The 25,721-nt window shown below is 45.8% G+C and overlaps 1 protein-coding gene across 8 annotated transcripts in view; it reads left to right on the top strand.

The window, feature by feature from the left end:
• Positions 1–25,721, top strand: part of LRP8 (LDL receptor related protein 8) — a gene marked incomplete at both ends in the record, with an annotated part of 75,702 nt that overhangs the window by 48,899 nt on the left and 1,082 nt on the right. For 4 of the 8 annotated variants that reach the window (XM_080691118.1, XM_080691117.1, XM_080691115.1 and 1 more), the window contains 12 exons: positions 2,239–2,358; positions 2,433–2,558; positions 5,438–5,612; positions 7,010–7,237; positions 8,974–9,092; positions 9,294–9,433; positions 10,786–10,927; positions 11,871–12,023; positions 13,171–13,395; positions 15,681–15,749; positions 22,740–22,912; positions 23,915–24,091. In XM_080691118.1, coding sequence (XP_080547244.1) covers positions 2,239–2,358; positions 2,433–2,558; positions 5,438–5,612; positions 7,010–7,237; positions 8,974–9,092; positions 9,294–9,433; positions 10,786–10,927; positions 11,871–12,023; positions 13,171–13,395; positions 15,681–15,749; positions 22,740–22,912; positions 23,915–24,091 — 1,847 coding nt within the window. Of the gene's footprint in view, positions 1–986; positions 1,026–2,238; positions 2,359–2,432; positions 2,559–5,437; positions 5,613–7,009; positions 7,238–8,973; positions 9,093–9,293; positions 9,434–10,785; positions 10,928–11,870; positions 12,024–13,170; positions 13,396–15,680; positions 15,750–22,739; positions 22,913–23,914; positions 24,092–25,721 lie in introns of all 8 variants that reach the window. The other 4 variants (XM_080691113.1, XM_080691119.1, XM_080691116.1 and 1 more) reach the window with 4 other exon arrangements.

The raw sequence follows: 25,721 nt of genomic DNA, 5'->3' as shown, positions 1-25,721 counted from the left end.
TCAGGCCTTGCCAAGAGAAGGCCCAGAAGCAGGAACCTGTGGAACGTGGGACGGGGAAGCAGGAGCAACTCAGCCCAGCTCCCCACACACCCACACTTGTAGTTAGCCAGGGACTATTGAACTTCTAAACTCTTTTCTATTTTGCATGACACGCCAAAGAGAAGTATGTACGCATGTGTCTGTGTCTGTGTGGTCCTTTTGACTCTGCTGGTGAGAGGCCAGTGGCCAAATCCATGTCTCCTCTGAGCAAGGTGGGGAAACTGCATTTATATTTCTCTGCACGTGTTCCCACACCTGTGTGAATGTGTCCATGTAGCCCGTGGGTCTGTCTGTGTCTCTGCACATAAGCTTGTGTGTGTGTATGTGTGCATGCAGGTGTGCCGTGCAGGTGTGTGCATGTGCTGGGGAAAGTGACATCACGGCTTCCTTCCATGGACGCCTCAAATGTTATTCAGGCATCTCTGAGCCACTACTCCCTTCCTTCCTCTCCTGGCTCCCCAGCAGAATCACCTGCAGCTCAGCAAAATTAGGGAAGACCAGAGACTTTCCCTCAGGTCTTCACAGAAGGGTTGCCATTGATATGTAGATCCATTATCTTTCCTCTTCACCGTCAGCCCTGGAGGACTCTGTACCTTTCTCTTATCAGAAGCCAGGATCACTTTGATCTGTCACTCCATCAAGTGCTCAGTAAATAGAACTGTGGAGTGCTGCTACCTGCAAAAGGAGAGGAAGGAAGCGAGGGGATGCATGGATGAGGTAGTGAGTGAATGGGAGAGCAAATGAAAGGATGGTGATCAGGGAATAACAGTACAGCAGAGGTCAGGGCGGCTTGGAGTGACACGATTCCTGAAGGTGGTACCCCAGAGAGCACTCCAAAGCTAGCGTGTCTCATCCCAGCCCAAGAGGCGGGGCTTCCGAGGGCTGGTCCTGACTGAGCCACCCCTCGGCTCCTGAGTCATGGGGTTGCTGTGGTCTTGTTCTTTCAGTGGCACCAACATTCCAGGGAAACAGGAGGAGGCCCAGGGGTAAAGGGGACATTCCCTAAGCATGGCTCGGGCTGGAGGAGGGGCGCCCACAGCTATGCATGGCCTGGGGCGGGCAGCTCAGTTCAGCTGTATGCATGGCCGTGGCTGGCTCAGCTCAGCTCTGCTTGGCTTGGCTGGAGTGGCAATGCATGAGTTGGTGGGCAGAGGGGTGGTGTGGTATCTTCCCTTGGCTTGGAGATTTAACCTTCTGTGATTCTAAAGTTCAGGAGATGCTGTGAGAACTTGGTGAGCCTTGGTCCTGGACTCCCTGATCTCCCCTAGGACCCTCCAGAAGGTGGTGAGGGAGTAGAGGATGGGAAAACCAGACCCAGATGACCTCCTGGCACCCCTTCATCCCTTGCAGCAGTTGGTAATACTGGGACCAGGCCTGTGACTAGGTGGAGGAACAGGGAGGGACAGGTTCTGAAAGTAGAGTAGTTGAAAAAAAAATCCATCATGTTAGTTCATGGTAGGAGAAAGCAGACTTGGTAGCAGGTGAGCGTAGAGAAAGGCCTGGCCTGGGGGTCTTAGAGAACTACAAGTGTAGAAGTGGGCATCCTGTGTTTAGACTCCTGCCTCTGGGTCCTGCCCAGAGAAGCACATAAATAGATGGGGTGTCCAGAGAAAGGCCCTGAATGACAAGGGCTCAGAAATCAGTGCTTCCAGGAGATTCTGAGAGAGCCACTGCTGGCCAGCTGTGCACAGCAGAGCCACCGTGGGCAGGGCTGCTGGAGGAATCCCTGCAAGGCATCACTTCATGAGGGGCACCAATGTCCCGGAGTAGAGCTGGCTGCCCTGGGAGGGAAGTGGGTTCCTGATGCCAATCATGTGCAGACAGGGACATCTCAGAGGGCCTTCTTGGGGTCACCCAAGGGCTCAATGTTATGCATGCAAACCCCTTCAACCCAGAGGTCATGAGGAAGGAGGGGCTTTAAGAAAACTGGTTGTGAAAGGAAAGACCTCAGGCCACCAGGGAAAGCCTTCCGTCTTCGGCCTGGCGGTGGGCAGAGCGTGGCGGGGAAAGCCAGGGGTCTGTGCTCTGCACCTCCTCTTCCCAGCCGCCTGGTTGGTGAGGCTGAGGCTCAATGAGGTCTCCAGCCCTCCTGTCTGGGCAGGAGTTCTGCTTCCCCAGGCTTTGCTTCCATGCTGCTCCCTGCCCTGCTCCCACCCCCTCTGGGCTCCTGGCCTCTCAGGAGTTCGCTTCTCTCCCCAGGGCTGAATGAGTGTCTGCACAACAATGGCGGCTGTTCCCACATCTGCACTGACCTCAAGATCGGCTTCGAGTGCACCTGCCCAGCAGGCTACCGGCTTCTGGACCAGAAAACCTGTGGTGGTGAGACGCCCATCCCCACCTGCCCAAGCAGAGGCAGACTCGCCTGCTAGTTCTGACCTCACTCCTCCCCACAGACATCGACGAGTGTGAGGACCCAGATGCCTGCAGCCAGATCTGTGTGAATTACAAGGGCTACTTTAAGTGCGAGTGCCACCCTGGCTACGAGATGGACTCAGTGACCAAGAACTGCAAGGCTGTGGGTATGGACACCCCAAAGGCACCCCAGGCTCCAAGGCAGTACTGGAAGCAATATGTGTCTACATGCATGAGGAGTAGTTATGGGCATGTGCATGCACACATAAAGCAGGTTGCATACACAGTGCTTAGGTGTGAATACATATACTTACAATGTACTGCACACACTCACCCACACAGACATTGCACAGAGCCACCAGTATGGCCCACAGAGAAGGCAGCTGCACAAGACAATGTAGAGATACAAACGAGGACCACGTGCACAGCATAGGCAGCCCCCTCGAGGAGCATGACATGTATGGCCTACACACTGATCAGCTCGGCCAAGTGAAGTAATTCAAAACGAACACCTAACTGTGTTAGAGGCACTAGGGGTTCAGCAGTGAGAAAAATAGACACGGAGCCTTGTCTGCCCTTATTTGTTTGTATTCTAATGGGCGAGATAGACAAGAAGTTAGATAAGTAAAATATAGTGCCTGGCAGGTGGTGATAAGGGCCAAGGAGTGTAAAGTAGAATATGGGGGGGGGGTGCACCATTGTTTTAGGTGAGCAAGGAAGCCCTTACTAAGAAGGTGACATCTGAGCAAAGAGCTTAGGGAAGTGAAGGAGTGAGCCACCCAGTTATCATCCACAGGAACAGCATTTCAGGTGGAGGAAGACAAAGTACAGAAGCCCAGAAGCAGGAACAGGCCTGGGGGATTGAAGGGTCAGCGAAGAAGCTGGTAGAGTTGGAGCAAGGAGACCAGGAAGAGATGAAGTTGCAGAGGTGACTCAGGGAAGATCCCAAATAGCGGACCTGATTTCCTGCTAAATCTGATAGAAGCTGCTAAGGGTTCTGAGTAGAGGAAGAACGTGTTGTGCCATTTAGGCCTGACTGGCTGCAGTGTTGAGAACAGACTGCAGAGAGCAAGGAAGAAAACCGGGAAACCATTTAAGAGATCATTGCAGAAGAGAAGAGAGGTGATGTGCCCGGACCGGGGGCTGCAGGGGATACTGAGAAGGGGACAGACTGTGGCTACGTCTTGAAGGCCAGCCAATGGGATTTGCTTATAAATTGAATGTGGGATGTGAACTATAAAGAGCAAAAGATAACTCTAGGGTTTTGGCCAAACAACTGAAAAAAATAGGATTTCTATTTGTGGACTTGGGAAATATGGTGAGAGAAGCAGTTTTTGGAAAACTGTTTAGAAGTCCAAGTGGAGGCATTTAGTAGGCAGTTGGATATACGAGTCTGGAGTTCATGTACATGAACACAGTCTCTAACACATAGATCACAACTACACAACAGCCATAATATTAGATATATAGTAGCCCATAAACCCAAATTCACCACCCACAACATATACTATATAACATACATATCACACATACCATCTAACCTGTGCTTACCTCCACACAGGACACATGTGATGTATGACCATTATTTATGTACAGTGGAGACAATGCACAACTATCCACATATGCACAAAGTCCATACATATGACCATCTGAAGTACAATCACAACAAAAACTCAAGTCATAGACACACAGGGTCCCTCTTCCTGTCACAGCTCTGATTCAGAATTAACTCAAGCTCCCTCTCACCCAGCTCCTGACTCCAGAGAGGTGACACATCACTGTTTTCATTTTGAGTCTGTTGGTGGCAGAGCAGGTCCCAGGACCTAGCTCTCCTCCTTACCCCTTCCTGCACTTTGAGCCCTATTTTCTGTGCTCTGTATCACAGATGTGAGGGAGGGAGGGAGAGAGGGAGGGAGGGGATGCAGGGACAGGCAGCTCCAGGGGCAGTTGTTGCTAGGAGCTGCTGCTCCATGTTGGTACCCAAGAGTGACCCAGTCATCTCAAAACAGCCTGCGAAGCCAAAGGCCTATGGACAGGGAACTTCTATATGGAGTATCCAGGAATGCCTAGGTTACTGATGATCCTCATAAACTCCAACCCTAAGTCTAAAACTGAGTTTTGTGTACATATGGACAGGTGTGTGTTGTGTCTCTATATATAATCTGTGTCAGATTTCACACCGGTCTCACCTCTGCCACTAGCTCAGGATGAAGAGCAAATATCACCCAGGTCATAAGGACCCTTTGTAATCTGGCCTCTGCTAATCTTGTGCCATCTTCTCAAACACACGCTGAATGAAGACTCCCAGCAACCTCTTCAAGGGTTCCACGTCTGCCCTCCATGCTGAGTCATCTTTCTAAGGCACTAACTTACTCAGGGGGCCCCTTGGCAGTGGAGCCCCAGGCCCAGGAGGTAGTTGCTGGGAAGAAATGCGTTCTAGGTGGGGAAGGGCACAAAGCCGCCCCTGGCTAGGTAATGACAGATAGTCTGGTAGTTGGAATCAAGGTGTGTTGAGGGGTGCTGATGAGGCTAGACAGGGAGCATGGATTACACTGCACAGGCCTCAGTGCAGGCCTAAGGAAGAAATTGGAAGTCATAAAAGGCTTGGGGGAGTTTTTATTTAATGAAAAGAATAAAACTGTTACGCATGGTGCTTTGCATCTTGTCTTTTTACACTAATTATACCATCTGCTCCTCTCTCCTGTGACGTAGGAATTACCACACCTATTCTATGGGGAAATGAGCCATCACCCAGCAATCTAGTGGCAGAAGCTTGGTCTTCAGACCCCCTGCCTCTTTTGATGACCCTCTTTTTTTTTTTTTTTTGGTGGTACTGGGGATGGAACCTAAGGGCCTCCTACCTCCGGGCTACACTCCCAGACCTATTTTATATTTTATTTGGAAACAGGGTCTCTTAAGCCAGCTGAGGCTGGCTTTGAACCTGCGGGATCCTCCTGTCTCAGCCTCCATAGCGTGGGGATTACAAGCATGCGCCACCACACCCGGCTTGATGACCCTCTTATCTCTCAATTTCCCTACATGGCAGCTGGCAAGAGCCCATCCCTAATATTCACCAATCGGCACGAGGTGCGGAGGATAGACCTGGTGAAGCGGGACTACTCACGGCTCATCCCTATGCTCAAGAACGTTGTGGCACTAGACGTGGAAGTTGCCACCAATCGCATCTACTGGTGTGACCTCTCCTATCGCAAGATCTACAGGTGAGCGGCAAGTCTCTTATGGCCAGGCCTGGACGGGTGGGCTGAGGAGGGGTCGATGGAGGAAGAAAGGAAGGGTGGCCTCTGCCTCTAGGGCTTCTCAGGACAGAGTTGGGCTTGGAAGGAGTACAGGATCACAGTGGCTATGGAAGACCAGGACTTCATCCCCTGGGCAGCCTAAGCAGAGAGCTCTGTTGGGAGAGCAGCGTTGAGCCCACATGCCTGGACTGTGTCTGCCTCTAGTGAGGAAGTGCAAGGCAGAGCAAAGAGGAAGAAACCCTTTGCTCAGGTGAAGACTAAAAGGCAGCTCACATCTGTGTGTCAGACCCTGGAGACTCAAAGTTGATGCAGACCTGGTCTCTGCCTGGAGAGTCCCACTGACAATATAGTGACATCCATTATGGTAATCGTGCAGGGGAAAGTACAGGGGAAACCTCTGATCCAATCTGGGGGTTGAGAAATCCTTCTGGACAGCAGCACTCCCAGCACCCCTGACCAGGACCACAGTAGTGGCTTGGGCACTTGGGAGCTCCCCGCACGCCCAAGGAGGTTCTTGTTCTGTCTCAGATGCCGCCAGCCTATCTCCTGCATGTCCTGATCTACTTGCAGGACTTCTGATGGCCAGGCACTGGATAGGCACTGATTCACTTTTGAAAAATTATGGGATAGATGGGTAGATGGAAACAAATATCTCAAGTACCACTCTTTGACTATGAGATTCCTACCTCCCCCCACACATAGAAACATTGAGTTCACATGTATATACACAGAAATGAAGCTACAGCAGAACCTATTTAACATGCGTAACCAGAAGAGAAAGATTTGGTGAGAGATTGAGTATGGGACCGAAGGAAGAAGGGTCAAAATTAAATTCCAGGTTAATTTGAGGAATCTCAGGTGTTTGGCTTGGGGGTTTTGTGAATGGTGATCTGCTCTTTGAGATGGGAGGTACAGGAGGACAATCTGGAGCCGGGGTTTGGGAAGTCTGCCTGTTTGGTAAGGGTTAAGAATGGGGATAGATGTTATGGGCATGTTGAGTTCAAGATGTTCATGGGACATCCAAGGACAGCCAGTTGGCTTTTACAGTCTTAAAAGAATTGTCAAGATTAGAGAGTTAGAATTATGGACGTAATAGACAATATGGAACCAACCATCCAGAGAGGGTATGGTCATTATATCTACCTGCCAGTTTCTGTCCCCCACTATACCAAGCTCCGCCAGGCCAGAGTGTGCTGATTCAAGCCTGAACCTCTATGTGGTGGCCCAGGGAATGTACTGAATATAAATGAGCCAGGTTCCTCTAAAATCCACTGGCATGGCCCAGAGGGAAGAAAGCAGTGCACAGGCAGCTCCGGAGGGGCCTGTGGGTGGAACATCTGCCAGCTCTGGTTTCTCCTAAGTGCCTACATGGACAAGGCCAGTGACCCGGCAGAGCAGGAGGTCCTCATTGATGAGCAGCTGCACTCTCCAGAGGGCCTGGCAGTGGACTGGGTCCACAAGCACATCTACTGGACAGACTCAGGCAATAAGACCATCTCAGTGGCCACAGTCGATGGCGGCCGCCGATGCACCCTCTTCAGCCGTGACCTCAGTGAACCCCGGGCCATCGCTGTCGACCCCCTGCGAGGGTGAGTGTCCCTATCTTAACTTCCCGTTTCCCCACCATAGGTGCTTAGTCCTCATATGTCTATCACAGAGGTATCTTGAGGGCTGCTTAGACAGGCCATGGAGAAGCAAGTCCATGCATGGCCTATATCCTGTTAATCCCATCCAGTGGTTCTTTGGCCATTGGTTGGCAGGGTTCTCCCTGGGCTCCCCATTCACTCTGTTGTATCACAGAATTGGAGCATCCCAGTGCAGAGCAGGGCTCTGTAGATTGTCTTGTACAAGCTCCTAGGCAGAGGCCTTTCCTTAGGCTGCTATAGGTAGGCATCTGGCAGCTGCTCACATACTTCCAAGGACAAGGAGCTCATTACTTCTCACGAGGCCTATTTCACTGTGACACAGCTCTGCTCATTACAAAGTAGGTCTTTTTTTTTCTCACAGTCTCAAATCTGTCTCCCTATAACATCTTCTGTTGTACCTCAGGAGTTAAATAAAGCATGTCTACAGGACAGCCAGCAAGATTGGAGGACCAAGGTCACTGGGTCTACTCTGCTCCTGGCTTCCCACCTCCTTCCCCACCCCGTTGTCCAATCACTAGACCCCTCACCAACTAGGCTGCCTTACTCTGCCCACACCTCAGTTTAGAGGGTCAGAGATTCTGAACATAACAGGACCCTTTTCTTCCCTCAAAAGAGATGGTATTGGTTGCTTAGCAGCCATACTATGTTAAGTTTCACCAGCTTTCACCAATTTCACCAGTATCACCAGCTTTCTCCTGCTGTTTCCTTGGTTGTTACACTGAGATTTAAAACAGCAACAACAACAACAACAAACCCTTAGCCTGACATGGTAGCACATGCCTATACTCCTAGTACTTGGGAGGCTAATACAAGAGGATCTCAGATTCAAGAACAGCCTCAGCAACCCAACAAATCTCTACCTCTCTTAGAGAGATTGTTTCAAAATAAAAAATGCTGGAAATAGTTCAGAGGTAGAATGCTCGGGAGGTGGGAGAGAAGGAGAGGTCTTCAAGTCAGGTCAGGGGCTGGCCACGTGAGAGGGTGTGTAAGCCCTTCAGAAGAAACAGCTGCCATTTACCAGCAGGAGTCCAGTGCCCCCAGCACAGTACTAGGTCCTTGTTAGACAGAGACATCTCATTAACCCCCACTTCAACCCCACTCACTGTTCTCACGCAGACCTGGTACTGCACCTGCCACACCCTATCTCCCAATACAGTTCCACCCAGCCTTGATCCACTATGGATCTGTCCAGCTCCCAACAGGAAATGCACTACACACTAAAGTAAGGTAATGAGAAGAGGGAGTGACAAAGGGAAACTGTTTACAAAGAAGTGCTATAGCCCTAATAGGCCCGAGGCTTCAGGAACACAGAGGGTTCCCAAGTTGTAAAGGTCATCTACTTTCTCCTTTGCAAACCAGGAAAGATAGCTACAGGACTCTTACTATGCTGGCACTCTAGGGGTCTGGTTAGAGCTTCCAGAAGTGGGAGAGATGGGCTCACAGGCTGTTCAGCTAAGGTTGGTGGACTTGTGGGGAATCTAGGCTTACCCAGGTCCTCAAATGAGGTGAAGGCTAAGGTGCTGCTAGTTCTATGATTTGATGGTTCTAAAGGATTTCAGAGCTATTCTCAGACCCCATTAAGGTTCACCCTCAACTGTTCAGTGGGTCATTGAGCCTCTGTGACTCAGAGCACCCCAATCACATCCTCATCAAAGCCACTGGGTTCTTCTATCTTCCAGGTTCATGTATTGGTCCGACTGGGGGTACCAGGCCAAGATTGAGAAGTCTGGGCTCAATGGTGTAGACCGGCAAACACTGGTGTCAGACAATATCGAATGGCCCAACGGAATCACCCTGGGTGAGCCCGCCTCTGGGTTGGGAGCCTGCTCCAGCCTCCTGAATCTTGTTTTGGGCCTCCTTGTGGTGCCAGTGTCCTTGTTTCCTGATGGTTGTTTCTGAAGCCTGGGATTGCGGGCAGGAAGAGGGACAGAGGAACAAAGATCCAGGCTAGAGTCCCAAGTTCACGACCTGAGCTTCCCCCTCTGTCTTCCTCCCCAAGATTTGTTGAACCAGCGCTTGTACTGGGTAGACTCCAAGCTGCACCAGCTGTCCAGCATTGACTTCAGCGGAAGCAACAGGAAGATGCTCATTTTCTCCACTGACTTCCTGAGCCACCCCTTTGGGATTGCTGTGTTTGAGGTGAGCCCCATGAGGAGAGGTGTGGCCCTGTTAGGAAGCTGAAGCCTAAAGGAGGCTTGTTCAAGTAGGATGCGTCCCTGAGACTTGTCCAAATGGAAACAAAGGCACAGGGAAGCGGACTGACATGTCTGTACACAGCTGCCTACGCACACGGGCCTGGCAGCTTCTGTGTTCCCTTCCCATGAGCCCTCCCTCAGAGCATTACAGGTGAGTTGCTAGACACGGATGCTCCCTCTTCAACACGCAGCACTGTATCTCATATACTAAAGGCTTCCAGTAAGGGGAGGAAGGGAAGATGGAATATGTTTCCCTAGACTCATTTACTGTAGGAAATGGCCTCAGAGATGCTGTGCAGTTCGGTACCTTTGTTGGACCCTGGGGTCACAGAAGTGAGTCAAACACTATCTTAGTTCTCAAGAAGCTTCCAGAAAGGTGAGGAGTCAGGACCCCTCTTTGCCCTGATCCCAACCTTTCTGAGGAAACTAGAATCTACCAAGACCTCACATACCCACCTCTTCCCTGAAACTAACCGTGCCACCATAAGGCCTGGGGACAGTGGTCTGTGGTGGGCACTGGCACTGGCAGTATTTTCGTGGAGCAGCTTCACTCAGCACTGCTCTGGGATTGTGGGCAAAGCTCCACCTCTAAGTCCAGCTCCTGCTTCAAAAAGACAGGTGTGTTTGGACACATGTATATGTGTTTGAGTATATTTGTGGCATGTATAAAGTATGTGTATGTGCACGTGTATATCCAAATGCCTCAGAGTAAAAGTATGCATTCCTGTATGTCCCGGTGCTTGTATTGTGCTCTTGGTATAAATGTGCACACCAATATTTAGACAAGCTTGCTGAGGTGCAAGTATGCTTTTATGTGTGTAGATGAGCATCTGAGTTTGTGACTGGATCTGTGTATGGATGCATGGCTATATCTGTAATTGTGAGTTTGCCTACAGATGCATGTCTAGCCTATATGGACTACCCATGCAGACCCGTTTGTGTATCAGAGGCTGTAGAAGGTCCAGCAGCAGGTAGCCCTCAGTAGTTCACACACCCCTCCAATCCTAGTCCCAGGCCCCAGTATTGGTTATAACATAGAGATCCAACCTTGGGTTTCTGCTGGCTCCCTGAAGCAAGCCTAGCTCAGCATTAATGAGTAGGTTTTTGGCCTTCAGGCCAACGCTCAGAATGACCAAATAAGGGGAGAAGAGGAACAGGGGCGTTTACATCACGGAGCAGAGGCTGAGAGCCCCTGAGACTCTGTGGCCGGGTGGCTCACAGACACCAGGGCAGTTCTCAGACTGAAGTCATGAGTTTAGACTCTAGGCTCCCATCCTCCACATCTGTACTCCACAGGACAAGGTGTTCTGGACGGACCTGGAGAATGAGGCCATTTTCAGTGCAAATCGGCTCAACGGCCTAGAAATCTCCATCTTAGCTGAGAACCTCAATAACCCACATGATATTGTCATCTTCCATGAGCTGAAGCAGCCTAGAGGTGAGCCTTCCCTGGTCTCTGGTCCCGACCCGTGTCCTCACCCACAGTGAGGGGGCTGTGTTCGCATTCTTGTTACAAGTCAGCATCCCTAGGAATAACAACTCTCTCTCTTGTTGGTAGAGTGCTTTGTCATCACATATTTTGTCTCATTTTGCCTCAAGCTCTTTGTGAAATAAGGCTGCATATAAATATATAAATTTCCTACTCTTGTCAATTTTACCAAGTATGCATATTATTATTCTCATTTTGCAGTTGAGGAAAAGGGAACTCAGAGAGGTAAAATGTTAGCAGGTAGCAGAGCTACTGCCTAAACAGATCTGATTCCAGAGTTCCTTCCACCGTGACACATTACTTCCCATTTGCTCTTTGTACCCGTTTTGCAGTATACCTAAGCTACTGCGCCATAGAGCTGTACATAGCTTGTTGGTTGGATACAGAATCGAGGATCATACTGCTAGGCTGTCTCCTCTTGTCACTAGGATGTACTAATTCTAACTATAACTGAACAACTGAGGTGTTGGCTACCAGGAAACACCCAGTGGGAAAGCAAAGAGGGTAAGAAGATAAAATTGGTGCCTATTTCTAGATCCAGAAATCTGAATAAGAGAGACATGGCATGTGGCATAGAGGGGGAAAATATGGGCTTGGGACTTCAATATACCGCAGTGTAAATTCTGTCTCCAAAATTCCTATACCTCTAGTATAGCTCAGACAGATTTGTTCTCTTTGACCCTAGGTGTCTTTATAATATCCGCTTCTCAAAATTGTAACAATCAGAAGAGAGTAGGGATAAAACACCAAGTACAGTGTTAGAAGGTGCCCAATAAAACAGGGAAAGCTTTTTAAGCAAGCCGAGCGGGAGGAGCCTCATCTCTGGGAGGCAGAAAGACCTGGCTTGTCCTATCTGTGTCCTACCTGTCTCTGTCTTTCTGTCTGCCATTAGCTGCAGATGCCTGTGAACTGAGTGCCCAGCCCAATGGAGGCTGTGAGTACCTGTGCCTTCCTGCTCCTCAGACTACCAGCCACTCTCCCAAGTACACGTGTGCCTGTCCTGACACCATGTGGCTGGGCCCAGACATGAAGAGGTGCTATCGAGGTAAGCAGAACTCCCAGGGTGGGTCGCCCTGCCCTGCAGAAATCTCCCTTCAGCTGCTTAGACACAATATGCTCCTGTTTTTTCTCCATCATCTATGTCTAACTGTTACCTTTGCACACTCGTCTTTTTTTTTTAAACCTTCCTTGAGCTGGGCGTGGTGGCACACGCTTGTAATCTCCACGCTTGGTAGGCGGAGACAAGAGGATTGCACTGGTTCCGAGCCAGCCTCTTTGGCTTAAGAGACCCTGTTTCCAAATAAAAAGTATAAAATAGGTCTGGGAGTGTAGCCCGGAGGTAGAAGGGTCCAGGAACCCCAGTACCACCAAAAATAAATAAATAAATAAAAATAAATAAATAAACCTTCCTTGAATGCTCCTGTCCCATGGACCTTCTGAGGCTTTCTCTTCTCCCAAGAAAAAAATGCACATATACATAGATCTTTCTTTTTTCTTTTCTTTTTCTTTTTCTTTTTGTTTTTTGGGTACTGATATTTGGGGCTCATACATGCTAAGCAAGCAATCTACATCCTTTTTTTTATTTTTTATTTTGAAGCAGGGTCTTAGTAAGTTCCGCAGGCAGGCCTTGAACTTACAATCCTCCTACCTCAGCCTCTTCAGTAGCTGAGATTATAGGCATGCATCACTGTAGTCACCCATAAAACATCTTTAATTCAATTTTCAGGAAGCTTCTAGAACCCCTTGAAAACTTCAAGAACCCCTAATCTCCATAGCTTTAGTTACTATTTTAAACAGAGATGACTATGTGTTTGCCTGTCTTACCTAGAACTTACATGATGTAAAAGCCCTTTGGTATGACTAGGACTAACAGTCATAATACTTAAACCACATAATTTATGTTTATTTCCCCCATCTTGATATATAGCCAGTCATGGCCTGTTGTGTGAACATAAGTCTGCTGCATTGTTTTTGATTTCCAGGTTTAATTGTTTAAAGTAGACTAAGAAACTAAACCTAATGATGTAATAACATCAGGGTAAAATGCTTCTAGGCTTATATTGACTGAAGCGGCATTTGAGCTAAGTCCTGAGGATAATAAGTTCCTACAGGTAACTCATAGAGGCAAAAATGTAGACACTAAAGCAACAAAATATTCTGTCCAAGTGAACTCTATGGTCTTTCCCCTCTAGCACCTCAATCTACCTCAACTACGACGTTAGCCTCTATGACGATGAGGACATTAGCTGCCACCACGAGAGCCCCTGGGACCACCATCCACAGCCCCACCTATCAGAATCACAGCACAGAGACACCAAGCCTGGCAGCTGAGGTCCCAAGCTCAGTTAGTGTCCCCAGGGCTCCCAGCATCAACCCGTCTACCCCAAGCCCTGCAACCAGCAACCACTCCCAGCACTGTAAGAACATGAGCTCTGCATTCTATCATGGCATGGAGGGCCTGCGGGGCGGGGCGGGGGGGGCAGAACTAAATACTGGATACCTCTGAGGAGGAGACAAAGGGAAGGAGAGTACCAGCCTGTGGTTTAGGAGCTCTAAGTGCCCCTACATCTTCTAACCTACAAAGAGGAAATACTAATAACTCACTCCCTGCCTGCTTCACAAGATTGTCAAGAGAGACAAAGGAGGTGTGTAAGTAAACATGCTCAAACACGCAGCCTGTGCCACCTCTGTGTGTGTATGTCTGTGTTTCATACGTATGCATGAGGGGTATACTTTGGGGTTGGAAAGCTCTAGTCTTGGTTCCCAGCAGCCCCAGTGAGCTGCCCAGATGGTAACATCCATAACTATGGTCTGTTCATTCCTCTTATCAAACCCGGGGCTGAAAATAATTAAGTTCACTGCTTATTAAATCATCAGGATCAGTAATTGTCACTGCTAGAACTGTTCTATCTCATTAACCAGCAAATACCTTTTTAATTGAGTTACCTGCCGGGGGGAGTTCATTTAAAAGGATAAACTATCTTTTAACATTTCTTTCATTCACATATGGCCCAGAAACCAAGCAGCCTGGTGACACCTTTCTGATTAGGTCTGTGTTGCCAGCAGAGACCGAATCCTCAGAGTTGAGCACTCACCTTGAAGTTTGGAGGCAGAATGTGCGTGAATTCCAGTTCCTCTCCAGTGGGGGCAGAGACTCTGACCAGCCTCTTCCCACAGGCCTGGTCACATGCTAGGTTCAGCTTCACTACCCAGTGTTTGCCCCAGCCCCAGAGTGAGAGTTCTGTGGTACTGCCAGTTAGCTGTGTAAACAGTGCAGCCCTCTTCTCCCCTGAATAGTCACATTGGCTTGAGGTGACTTGCAGAAAGACACATGGACAGAATGGGATTGGGCTGCTGCCAGGGAGCAGTCATCCCCTCACCTGGAGCAAATGTGGATGAGAGCTCCTCCTCTCATCTCAGAGGGCTGTTGTGAGGATTCAAGGGGAAAATGCTTTTTAAACTGTAAAGTGCCTTACAAATGTTTTCATGAAGATGGTTTAAGAGTGAGAAAGATGGCACAGTATACTTTAAAAAAAAATACAGTGTATTTTCCAAGTACTTTTTAGTTTAGGATGTGTGTTTATATATCTTTCTAAATTAGACCTCACAACAACCCCTACTCCACTCACCACATTCTTTGAACCAAGCAAGGCTGTACTAGGCATTGCGCTAAGTATTTTATATGACTTTTTTTTTTTTTTTTTTGCAGTACTGGGAATGGAACCCAGAAGCATTCTACATCCGAGCTACACCCCCAGCCCAATTTTTTATTCTTATTTTGAAACAGGGTCTCACTGAGTTGCAGAGGGCCTCACTAAATAGCTAAGGCTGGCCGTGAACCCAGATCCTCCTGTCTCAGCCTCCCAGATGCTGGGATTACAAGCATGCACCACCACGCCCGGCTTTAAATTCTTACATATCCCTAGGAGGAAAGTAATAGCATATCACCATTTTCAAAATAAGAAATATAAAATGTTTTTACATATATTTTTGTATATATGAAGCATATATAACATTTTATATATAATATGTGTGTATATAAAAATATGTGTATATATACATATATATAATATGTGTGTAATATTTGGCCAAAATCACATAAGTAATAAATAATAGATTGGATTTGTACCTAAGAAGTCTGACCAGGAGTCTGTGCTCTTGATTCCAACACACTATTATGTCCCATTTTGTTGACTGATAATGTGGGAAGAGAATGGAACTTGAATCATGCATTTGAGTTCAAGTCCCAGCTCTGTCATTTATCTGTTAAGACATAATTCATAATTTCCCCATCTGTGAAATAGAACTTCTATCCTGATTTCCTCACAGGAGTGTTTTTGTTTGTTTTGTTTTGCGTGGTACTGGAGATGAAATCCCGAGGCATTCTATTTCCGAGCTACACCCCCAGCCCTATTTTTTATTCTTGATTTCGAAACAGGGTCTCCTGAGTTGCAAAGGGCTTCACTAAGTAGCTGAGGCTGTGCACGAATCTATGATCCTGTCTCAGCCTCCTAAATGCAAGTGTGCACCACCACGCCCAGCATGACAGGAGTTTTGATAGGATCTAGAAAGACTGAATTATTAAGCATTAGCCAGGTTCATTTAGAGTGAGGCTCACGGTTGGGTGGTCCTTATTGCTTGAAGCCAGCAAGGTTTGGACTTACAGTAATGGAGCATCATTCTGCAAATGCTTGTTTTTCAGACGGGAACGAAGACAGCAAGATGGGCTCGACAGTCACTGCTGCTGTCATTGGGATCATCGTGCCCATAGGTAAGTGGCCCCATGTCACTGTGAAGAAAAAAAAGAGACCCCGCCCAGCTCCTGGGGAACGGCACTAGGAGAGAGAACGAGGTACACTGAGCTGCCCCACTGACCCATCCCGCCCCAGCAGCCTTCCTGCCACCTCTCAGGCCTGATTTAATTTTGTTCTTAGCCTGGCACACAGGCTGGCTAAGACCCCACCCCAGCTGACCATCCAGCTTGCCTCCCCCGTCCTCCTATCACTACTCTGCACTGCCTCCATGTGATGCCCAGGAGTGCTTCCTGGGGACAGAGCTCGGTGCTCTTGCTCACACTCTCCTGGCTCCTGGCCATGGCTGGCACATGATAGGAAATTACCTATTTGTTGAACTGATGGGTAGAGCTGCTTGCCATCCAACAAAATTTATCAAGCAGCTACTCTATGCCAAACTCTGTGATAAGGGGTGGGAAGGTGATTAAAGGTGAATAAGACATGGTGGTCCTCTCCTTCAAATGTTAAGTCTCACTGAAAAGACAATATAATGTAGAAAAGTTCCTTATGACATGGTAAGTCCTAAGGTTAAGCTGTGTGCTCTGAGATTAGTGGGAGTGCCAAGGAAGAACTAAACTTAGGGAGAGAGAGAAGGAGGGAGGAAGGGGGAGAGAGAGAGAGAGAGAGAGAGAGAGAGAGAGAGAGAGAAAGAAAGAAAAGCAGGGCAGCTTTCCTAGTGGAGATGATGCCTGAGCTGAGTCAGCCATGTGAAGGAGAATCAAGAGCAATCCAAGCACTGAAGACAGCATGAGCAAGGCGGCAGGGGACAGGACTGGAGTCTGAACTAGGAGCTCAGCGTGGCCGGACTGTGACACTGCTTAAGACCTCACAGAACCCTGGGCTGACTCATTCTCTCCCAGCCCCATGCTCACATAATTTCCTCTACATCCTGTTGTTCGCGCCAGCCTCAGCTCTCGGCGGGGTCTTTGAATCGTGGTTGTCCATTTATAGGTTTCTCTCCTTTTCTTGCCCATGAATACCTCAAGGAGAGGGCCTTTGTCTTTTGATCCTGGGAATCCCCAGTACAGTGGTAAATTAGTGAGTGAATGTGTTAAAAATGTCTCTCCTGTGTAAGATGCTGTATCAATTGCCAAGGATACAGGGGGGAAAAAAGATAAAGACTTTAGGAGCTACTCTGATTAAAGACTACTAAAGTCTACTAAAGACTGAATTATAATAGTGATACAAGGTAGATGTTAATACGTATAATGTGCTGTAATAGAAATGATGATGGATAGAGAGGCATGGTAGAATTATAATAGTGATACAAGGTAGATGTTAATACGTATAATGTGCTGTAATAGAAATGATGATGGATAGAGAGGCATGGTAGAATTGCGGCCTGATATTCTGGTAGAGGAATAGTGGAAGGAACGGTAATTCCAGAGAGAAACTGTTGAATCTGGAGGAGATGGCATTTGATTTGGCCTTGAAAGGCTTTACTAAAAAAGATGATAGAGACTATTATTCCAAGCTTTTTTGAGTGGTGTAAAAGACAATTCAACCCTATTTCTGCCATCCTGTGCTCTATAGAAAGGCATATATGGGCTAGTTCACTGACATAACCCAACCTGGTATAATCAGTACTTTAAATTTCTCCAATCTAGCCAGGCGTGGTGGCTCACGCATGTAATCCCAGTATTTGGGAGGCTGAGACCGGAGGAGCGCAGTTCACAGACAGCCTCAGCTACTTAGTGAGGCCCTCTGCAACTTAGTGAGTCCCCTGTTTCAAAATAAAGAATAAAAAAATAGAGCAGGGGGTGTAGCTCGGAGGTTGAATGTCCCTGGGTTACATCTCCAGACACGCAAAAAGTAAAAAAATAATAAAACATAAGGTAACTATATAAGGTAACTTATTTGTAGAAATATTTACACATAATGAATACTAGATAATAAATACTAAATCTTTTTTTATTTTTTTTATTTTTTTATTGGTGCACTGTATTCATACATCATAGTGGGATACAAACTTTTGTAGACATACATGCACACATCGCCCAGTCAGCCCCCACCCGATCCCCACCCCATTCTCTCCCCATCCCTCCTTCCCATGCTTGGCTTAGTGGTCGACATCTAGTATTATAGCAATTTATCCAAAATTAAAAATGATAATTTCACATAACAGTTTCATTTGTCTGATACCAAGCTTTTGATGACTTAAAGATAACATTTCAATATTTCTTTCTGCTTTCTTTCTTACCAGAGAAGTTTTTTACTATTTTTTTTTTTTAGGTGAAACTATCATATATTTATATATTTATTTTTCAGAAAAAAAAAATCTATCCTAATATGGAATATGGACTCTAGATACCCAAAACGATCTTGAAAAAGAACAAAGCTAGAAGATATATATTTTCTGATTTCAAACCATATAAAGCTACAATAATTGAAACAGTGTAGTACTGTTCTAGAGGCAGATATATAAACCATTGGAGTTAAATAAAAGCCTAGAGATAAATTCTTCCCTATATTGTCAAGTTATTTTTGACAAGGTTTCCACGAACATTTGGTGGTGGAAATAATAATCTTTTAACTAAATATTGTTGAAAAATAATAATTACATGGAAAAGAATAAAGTTGGACCCTTACCTAATCCCATATACAAATATTAACTCAAAATAGATAAAAGACCTAAATATAAATCTTAAGACTATAAACTTTTAGAAGAAAATCTGGGTCATAAAACCTCACAACATTGAAATTGGCAGTGATTTCTTGGATATGATTTCTATGGCACAGGCAACAGAAGAGTATACAAACTCCCTAAAAAATAAAAAAATATTGTATATCCAAAGACAATGTAAACAGAGTTAAAAGTTACTAATAGAATGAGATAAAATATTTCCAAATGCTATATCTGAAGGTATATTAATATTCCAACTAGACATCCTAAAAATTAACAACAATAAAGGCAAACAATACAATTTAGAGGTAGATAAAAGACTAACATAAATAATGAATCTCCACAGATAACCAATCTTAGTTGTCTGTTGGATGGAAAATCTTGTTTCTCTGGTTCTGGTGTGTGTTACCTATTTCTTCTTTGTAGTTAATCTCTTTGAGTATTTTCTCTAGCACTGGTTTTGAAGACATAAATTCCTTCAGTTTCTGTTTGTCATGGAAGCTTCTTATTTCCCCATCTAATTTGATAGAAAGTTTTGCTGGGTAGGAAATTTTTGGCTGGAAGTTGTTTTCTTTCAGAGTTTGGAATATGTTACTCCAAGCCCTTCTGGCTCTCATGACTTGGTTTGGGAAGTCTGGAGTGATTCTAATTGGTTTGCCTCTGAATGTGACTTGGCCCTTTGTTTTTGTTGCCTTTAAGATTCTCTGCTTGGCTTCCACATTGGTCATTTTGACAGTTATGTGGCGTGGGGATCCTCTTCTCTGATCCTGTCTAAAGGGAGTTCTATAAGTTTCCGGGACCTGTGTATTGACCTCTTGCTCTATGTTTGGAAAATTTCCTGCTATTACTTCCTTGAAGAGATTGTTGATCCCTTTGGTTTCACCTTCTTTTCCCTCCTCTATTCCAATTATTCTTAGGTTAGCTCTCTTAAAATGGGCCCATATTTCTTCAATGTCAGATTCCTGCTGTCGGATATTTTTTCTAGATTAGAAACTATGCGTTCATTTTTGGAATGATCATCTTCTAAGAGTGAGATTCTGTTCTCCATGTGGTCTAATCGGTTGTTCGTGCTTTGAATTGAGGCCTTTACTTCATTAATTGCATCCTTTATCTTTTGGCTCTCTCTGAATTCTTTTCGAAGCACCTCTATTATTTCTACAGTTATTTTCCTGATTTGATCTTCTAGAAATCTCTGATTTTCTGTTTTATCGGGTTCTGATGTTGTGGGGTTGTGGGCATTCATTGCTCCAGTGTTATTCCTCTTTCCCATGATTTCGGAAGTTTGTGCCTTCTCTGGGTTCTTCCCTTGGGTCACTATGACTTCACTTAAGGTGCTCTGGATCTCGAGACTGTAGTATCTCTGACCCCACTACTCCTTTACTGAGTTGTATCACAGAGTCTCCAACCCAGGGAGTCGATAGAGGCTGCTTTAGACTATGGTGGGTGCCAGGTTGCACATTCTCCTATGGTGTGATATCTCTGCCACCGCCACTCCCCCACTGGGTCAAGTCCCAGGGATTACAGTACTGGGATTTCTCCTCTGTGGCCCACAATTTGACTCACTGTTCTTGAGTACGCAGATGTAGCTGTACTGGACTCGGTGAATTCGCTGCTGCTGCCACTGGTGGCAATATGGCGCCGCTGCTATGCCCTCGGCCGTGAGGCTGGCATATTTCTTCTTGGTTTTGAGTTCTACTCTGAGTCCCTGCAGCATGTGCTGAGCTCAGCCACTGGGAGCTTTAGATGCTCCCTGCGCCAAAAGATCCCACCTGGCTGTTCCGCAGCGGCTCACCTCAGCTTGCTATAGCCGTCTGGTGAATTCGCCGCTGCCGCCACGTCCTCGGGCATGAGGCCGGTGTATCTCCTCTGTGGCTCTGAGCTCTGTTCTCAGTCCGCTTTCTCTCTGGAGCCTGGTGATTTTTTTTGTTTCTCTGGTGATGGTGTTTTCTGGCTATGAAAGGCGCTGATTTTGTGGTAATGGAGATTGGTTGTTAGCGGGGCTCTTAAGCCCCGCTTTTCTCGGTCGCCATCTTCCCGGAAGTCCGCAATACTAAATCTTTATATGTGTTAAATATTTTCTCCCAGTCTAATATTTGATTTTTAATTTTTATGGTATCTTTTGCCATACATAAATTGAAATTTTTAGAAAAAAATGCTACTGTGAATGTGCTTTAATTCCATTATATTTTCTAAATGCAGATCTGATTTTTAAGTATCAGATCTGTTAATCTTTTGTTTTATGATTTCTGAGTTTTGTGTCTTGCTTAGAGTGGCCTGTCTCATTCTGAATTATTAAAATATCCTAATATTTTCCTCTTGTTCAAACTACTTTTAGAATTTGCATTTTTATATTTGGAAGTTATCTTAAAGCATAAAGTAGAGATTTAACTATTTTTTTCTACATACCTGTCTCATTTCTTCAAAACCATCATTATTATTATTATTATTATTATTTTGGTGGTACTGGGGTTCCTGGAAGCCCTTCTACCTCCGGGCTACACTCCCAGACCTATTTTTACATTTTTATTTGGAAACAGGGTCTCCTAAGCCAGTGTGCGTGGCTGGCTTTGAACCTGCGCGATCCTCCTATCTCTGCCTCCCAAGCGCAGGGATTACAAGCGTGTGCCACCACGCCCAGCTCAAAACCATTATTAACTGGTCCATCATTTCCTTCTGACTTGAACTGTCACCTTTAATACATGCCTAAACATACTAGACTGTTTATTCTCCTCCACTGATTATCTTTCTATCTCTATAGTATCACTCCATGATATGCTCATAACATTTTCTCAGCTGTTTTTATTCAATTTTCTTCTATATAAACTTTAGAATAATTGTGCCAGTTCTACAAAAGTTATGATAAAATTATTATTGAGATTGTTTTTGATATATAAATTTATATGGGAAGAATTCATAATTTTGTAATATTGAAGTTTTCCATCCTGAAACATGACATCCATCTATTTCAATCTTCTTTTGTTTTCTTTAGTAGAATTTTATAGATCACATATGACCTGCATATTTCTTATTAGGCTATCCCAAGTAATTTATAGTTTTTTATGTTTTCTCATTGGTTATTGCTAGCTAAAAAGGAAACTTTGGATTTTTTATGTTGATTCTTAACAAATTTAAATTTTTTCTAATAGTTCTTTTTAACCTGCTTCTCTAAGATTTTCTAAACATACAAATAGCTGTTAATAACAGTTTACTTTCTTCCTTTCCCATATTTATACCCTTCATTTTTTATATAGTATTACTGTACAACTAAATCTTCAGGATATTAAATAGTGGCAGTAATAACAAGCATTCTTCATCTGTCCTATCTTTAATAAATATCAGTTTTCATAATCTTACTCAAACAGAAATTCCTTTACAGAGTCCTAGATTAGTTGATCAACCAGCATCCACTAGAGTGCCTAGAGAGATTGCTTACTACTTTATGAAGCTGCTTGCCATTTGTGTCCAGCTTTGGTGGAGAAAGCTTCCTCCTTATTAATATATTCCATTATTCTAACTCAAAGCCTATGTTACCCTTCTGTGTGCCCTCCTAGACTTGTTCTTCTGGTGCATCCTCAGCTTTGGAGAAAAACCCTCCACCCTCTCCCACCCTTCACTCTCCTGCTTGGGGAAAGAATGGTTTTCTTAGAGATCCAGAGAAGCAATAGCAATTGAGCAGAAGAATGCGGCAGAACTTCACTCTTTCAGCACATGTCGCCAAGTATCTCTTCAGTGCTAGCCAGGCACTGGGCACAAAGATAAATAAAAAAAACACGGTTTAACTAAATATATGTGTGTGTGTGTGTGTGTGTGTGTGTGTGTGTGTGTGTGTGTGTATACCCAAATGCTTGTAATACCAGCATTTGGGAGGCTGAGACAGGAGGATGCCAGTTCAGGGACAGCTTTAGCTACTTAGTGAGGCCCTCTGCAACTCAGTGAGACCCTGTTTCAAAATAAAGAATAAAAAATAGGGCAGGGGTGTAGCTTGGAGGTTGAATGCCCCTGGGTTCCATCCCCAGACTCGCCAATATATATATTTATATATATACATATATGTGTGTGTTATAAGTAAGATATATGGTCTGGGAGCACACATATAGGAAGAACAGACTATGCCTAGAGCCCTTGGGGAAGACTTCATCTTTAAGCTGGATGTTAAAGGATGCGTAGTTAAGGAAAGAAGAGAGGAGAGAAGGGCTTCCAAGCAACAGAGAAGGAACACATCGTAGTGCCTGAGGAGCAAAGGGCAGTAAAGTTGGAGAGGTGGCAAGATTAGCACTGCTGTCTGAGCCATGAGCCAGAGCCTCCTGGATGTCCAGTGTAACATGTTCCATGTCCCTTTCTCCAGCGGTAATAGCCCTGCTCTGCATGAGTGGCTACCTGATCTGGAGAAACTGGAAGCGGAAGAACACCAAGAGCATGAATTTTGATAACCCAGTGTACAGGAAAACAACAGAAGAGGAAGATGAAGATGAGCTCCATATAGGGAGGACTGCTCAGATTGGGCATGTCTATCCTGCAGTAAGTGTTCCTTGGTGGGAGAATTCCTTCCTTCTTTCCTTTCCTCCCTTCCTCTTTCCCTCTCTCTTTCTCCTTTCCTCCTTTTCCTTTCCCCTCCCTCCCTCCCTTCCTCCCTTCCTTCCTTTCCCCCCTCCCTCCCTTCCTTCCTTTAACATTTATCAAGAACCTACCATGTGTCAGGCACACTGGGGAACAGAGACAAACTGATGTAGGTGGTTGGGTAGTAGGGTATCAGGACCCCCTTTTACCTAGAGATTCTTCCTAGCAGGAAAGAAGCCAGATATCTTTCTGCTGAGGCCTGGAAGGGTCACTTCGCATTTAATTTGAATGTATTACTATGTTACTGTATTCTAGTTTTGTTCCAAGGACCTCCTTAGACATCAGGGTTTAGAAGTAAATAAGAAATGCACTTGCTCCCAGGAGCTGGTGGAGGAGTCAGAGATACTGTGTACACTTCCATAACTGTGCTAAGGCCATGGTGGAAGCTTAGGAGTCCCTTACTCTAGGAAGCTTTCCTTGGTTTGGTTTGTTTTCCTACAATCCCCTAGCCTCTCTCCATCCCAGCCACACTCCACTCCACTTGTCTTGTACTTAGTGGTCCTCCCCACTAGAATGTGAGATCCTTGAGAGCAAGATCTGATATGATTAGTCTGTTTCCCTGGTGCCTAGCACAGTGTAGTTGGCTTCCAACAAGTATTTGATGAACAAATACTACAAAAACACCAACAAGGGAGCTATTGATTCTGTCCAGAGAATTAGGCAAGGGCTGTCTCACAGAGAAGGTAACAGATGAACTATGTCTTTAAAAGATTAATAGCAATTTTCCAGGTAGAGAAGGAGGGAGCTGGCATTCCAGGGAGAAGCATGTCTTAGAGGTACAAAAGAGCATGGCCTGCTGGGGGAGCAAAGACCACAGAGTGGTTGGAGCAGGTATCACTGTTGTGAGCAGAGTCAGGGGGCTGAGTGTGACCTCAGAGGTCATCCAGTCCATCCCCCTGTCAGGCAATCAGCAGCTTTGATCGCCCACTGTGGGCTGAGCCCTGTCTTGGGGAGACCAGAGAACCGGAAGACCCAGCCCCTGCCCTCAAGGAGCTTTTTGTCTTGCCGGGGGAACCAAGGTCACAGCTGCACCAACTCCCGAAGAACCCTCTTTCCGAGCTGCCTGTCGTCAAGTGCAAGGTAGGGCAGTGCCACTCTGAGCCTGAGGGGCTGGTGAGTGAGGTTCTGAACCCAGGCAGATGCAGCCTATCTTAGAAGGCTTTCTGGGTGTGGAAGGCTGTGAACTGTAAGATGGGTGTTGGGGCAAAGCGGAAACATGGGTTAGTTGAAGACCAAGGAAATGGCACATGGAAGAAAGTGACTGAATGTGGGGCAGACGGAGCTGCTGAAGTGGCTGGGTGCGATGGCGCAGGCCTATAATCACAGCTACCTGGGAGACAGGCAGGATGATGGCAAGTGTGAGATCAGCCATAGCAACTTAGTGAGACCTTGTCTCAAAAAAAAAAAAATTAGCAATGTAGCTCACTGGTAGAGTGCCCCTGGGTTTAAACCCCAGTTCCACAAAAAAAAAAAAAAAAAAAAAAGAAGTAGAACTGCTTCTGCTGAAGCAAACTGCTGATAAAAGAGAGATGAGAAATGGAGTTGAGCCAGTGAGCAAGGTCAGCAGATGGCCTAGAGGATCCTTAGCCTCGGCCAGTCTAAGCAAATAGCCAATTTTGTAAAGCTTGGAAAGAGGATAGTGCAAGAAGCATTGAGCTTGGAATTAGAAGATGACTCCCAGTTCTACATCCCGTAGCCCTGTGAGCCTAATCATTTCTCTCTTACTATTTGTAAATTATTTGTAAAATAATTTTTTATTTGTAAAATGAGAATCCTAGTCCCCATTCAGTCTGCCTCCTAAGTTTAGAAAGTTCAAGCAAGAGAGCACTTTGTAAAGTACGAAACAAGCTGCACTGGTAAAGTGGCATTGTTCCTAGAGAAGGAAATGACTCCTGATGAGCCTAAGGCTGGAGTGATAAGCTCCTGCCAGTTACAGAGAAATAGAGTTAACAGAGTGAGAAACTTGTTTAGTGAGCGCTTACTATGTGTCAGACACTGTTCTCAGTGTTTCACACATAGTTTCACAATTACCTCATAGAGCTGATATTATTAGCCCCATTTTGCAGATGAGAAAACTGGAAACGCATAGAAATTGAATAATTTGCCTAAGAATCATAGCCAAGAAATGGCAGAACTGGGATTCAAACTTCAGTCTCTATTTACACAAAGGCCTTTGCTCTTTTCACTGTGTCATGAGGTAAATAGCCTGAAGCTCTGGAAATCAGTATTCTCAACCACCTGTCCTCTTCCCCTGTCCCTTTCTCTAGTAGCTCTGCCTTCACTACTGGGGCCTGTCTTGGTCAAGAGATCTGTCTTGGATAGAGTGGGAGGGTGGCTGGACTAGAATAAGATGGTCTCAAAGGGTCTGTGTGAGTGGAGCATAGCCATGACAGTCATGGAAAGCCACAGATAAGCCAAAGATGACTTGAAATGCGCAAGAGTCACTTTTTTATCATGTGCAGAATGTCTAGATGAAGATAGTGTACACTGCTTAGATTGATATGGATACTCCAGATCCCATGTGTGTTAGGTACTGTATCAAGACACTCTACATGTATTATTTCCCATCAACCCTATGAGATCCTTCTCAGATAAGTGAAGTGGCTAGCCCAAATTCACGTAGCTATGAGGAAGATAGTGAAACTAGAGTCTATACAAAGGAGGGTATCCGGGAATTGGAAGAGCAGCAAACAAGATTAAGACCAGTTAG

The sequence above is a fragment of the Muscardinus avellanarius genome (assembly GCF_963383645.1).
Source record: "Muscardinus avellanarius genome assembly, chromosome: 3".
Lineage (NCBI taxonomy): Eukaryota > Metazoa > Chordata > Mammalia > Rodentia > Gliridae > Muscardinus > Muscardinus avellanarius.
This window is presented reverse-complemented; position numbering and strand designations above follow the sequence as displayed.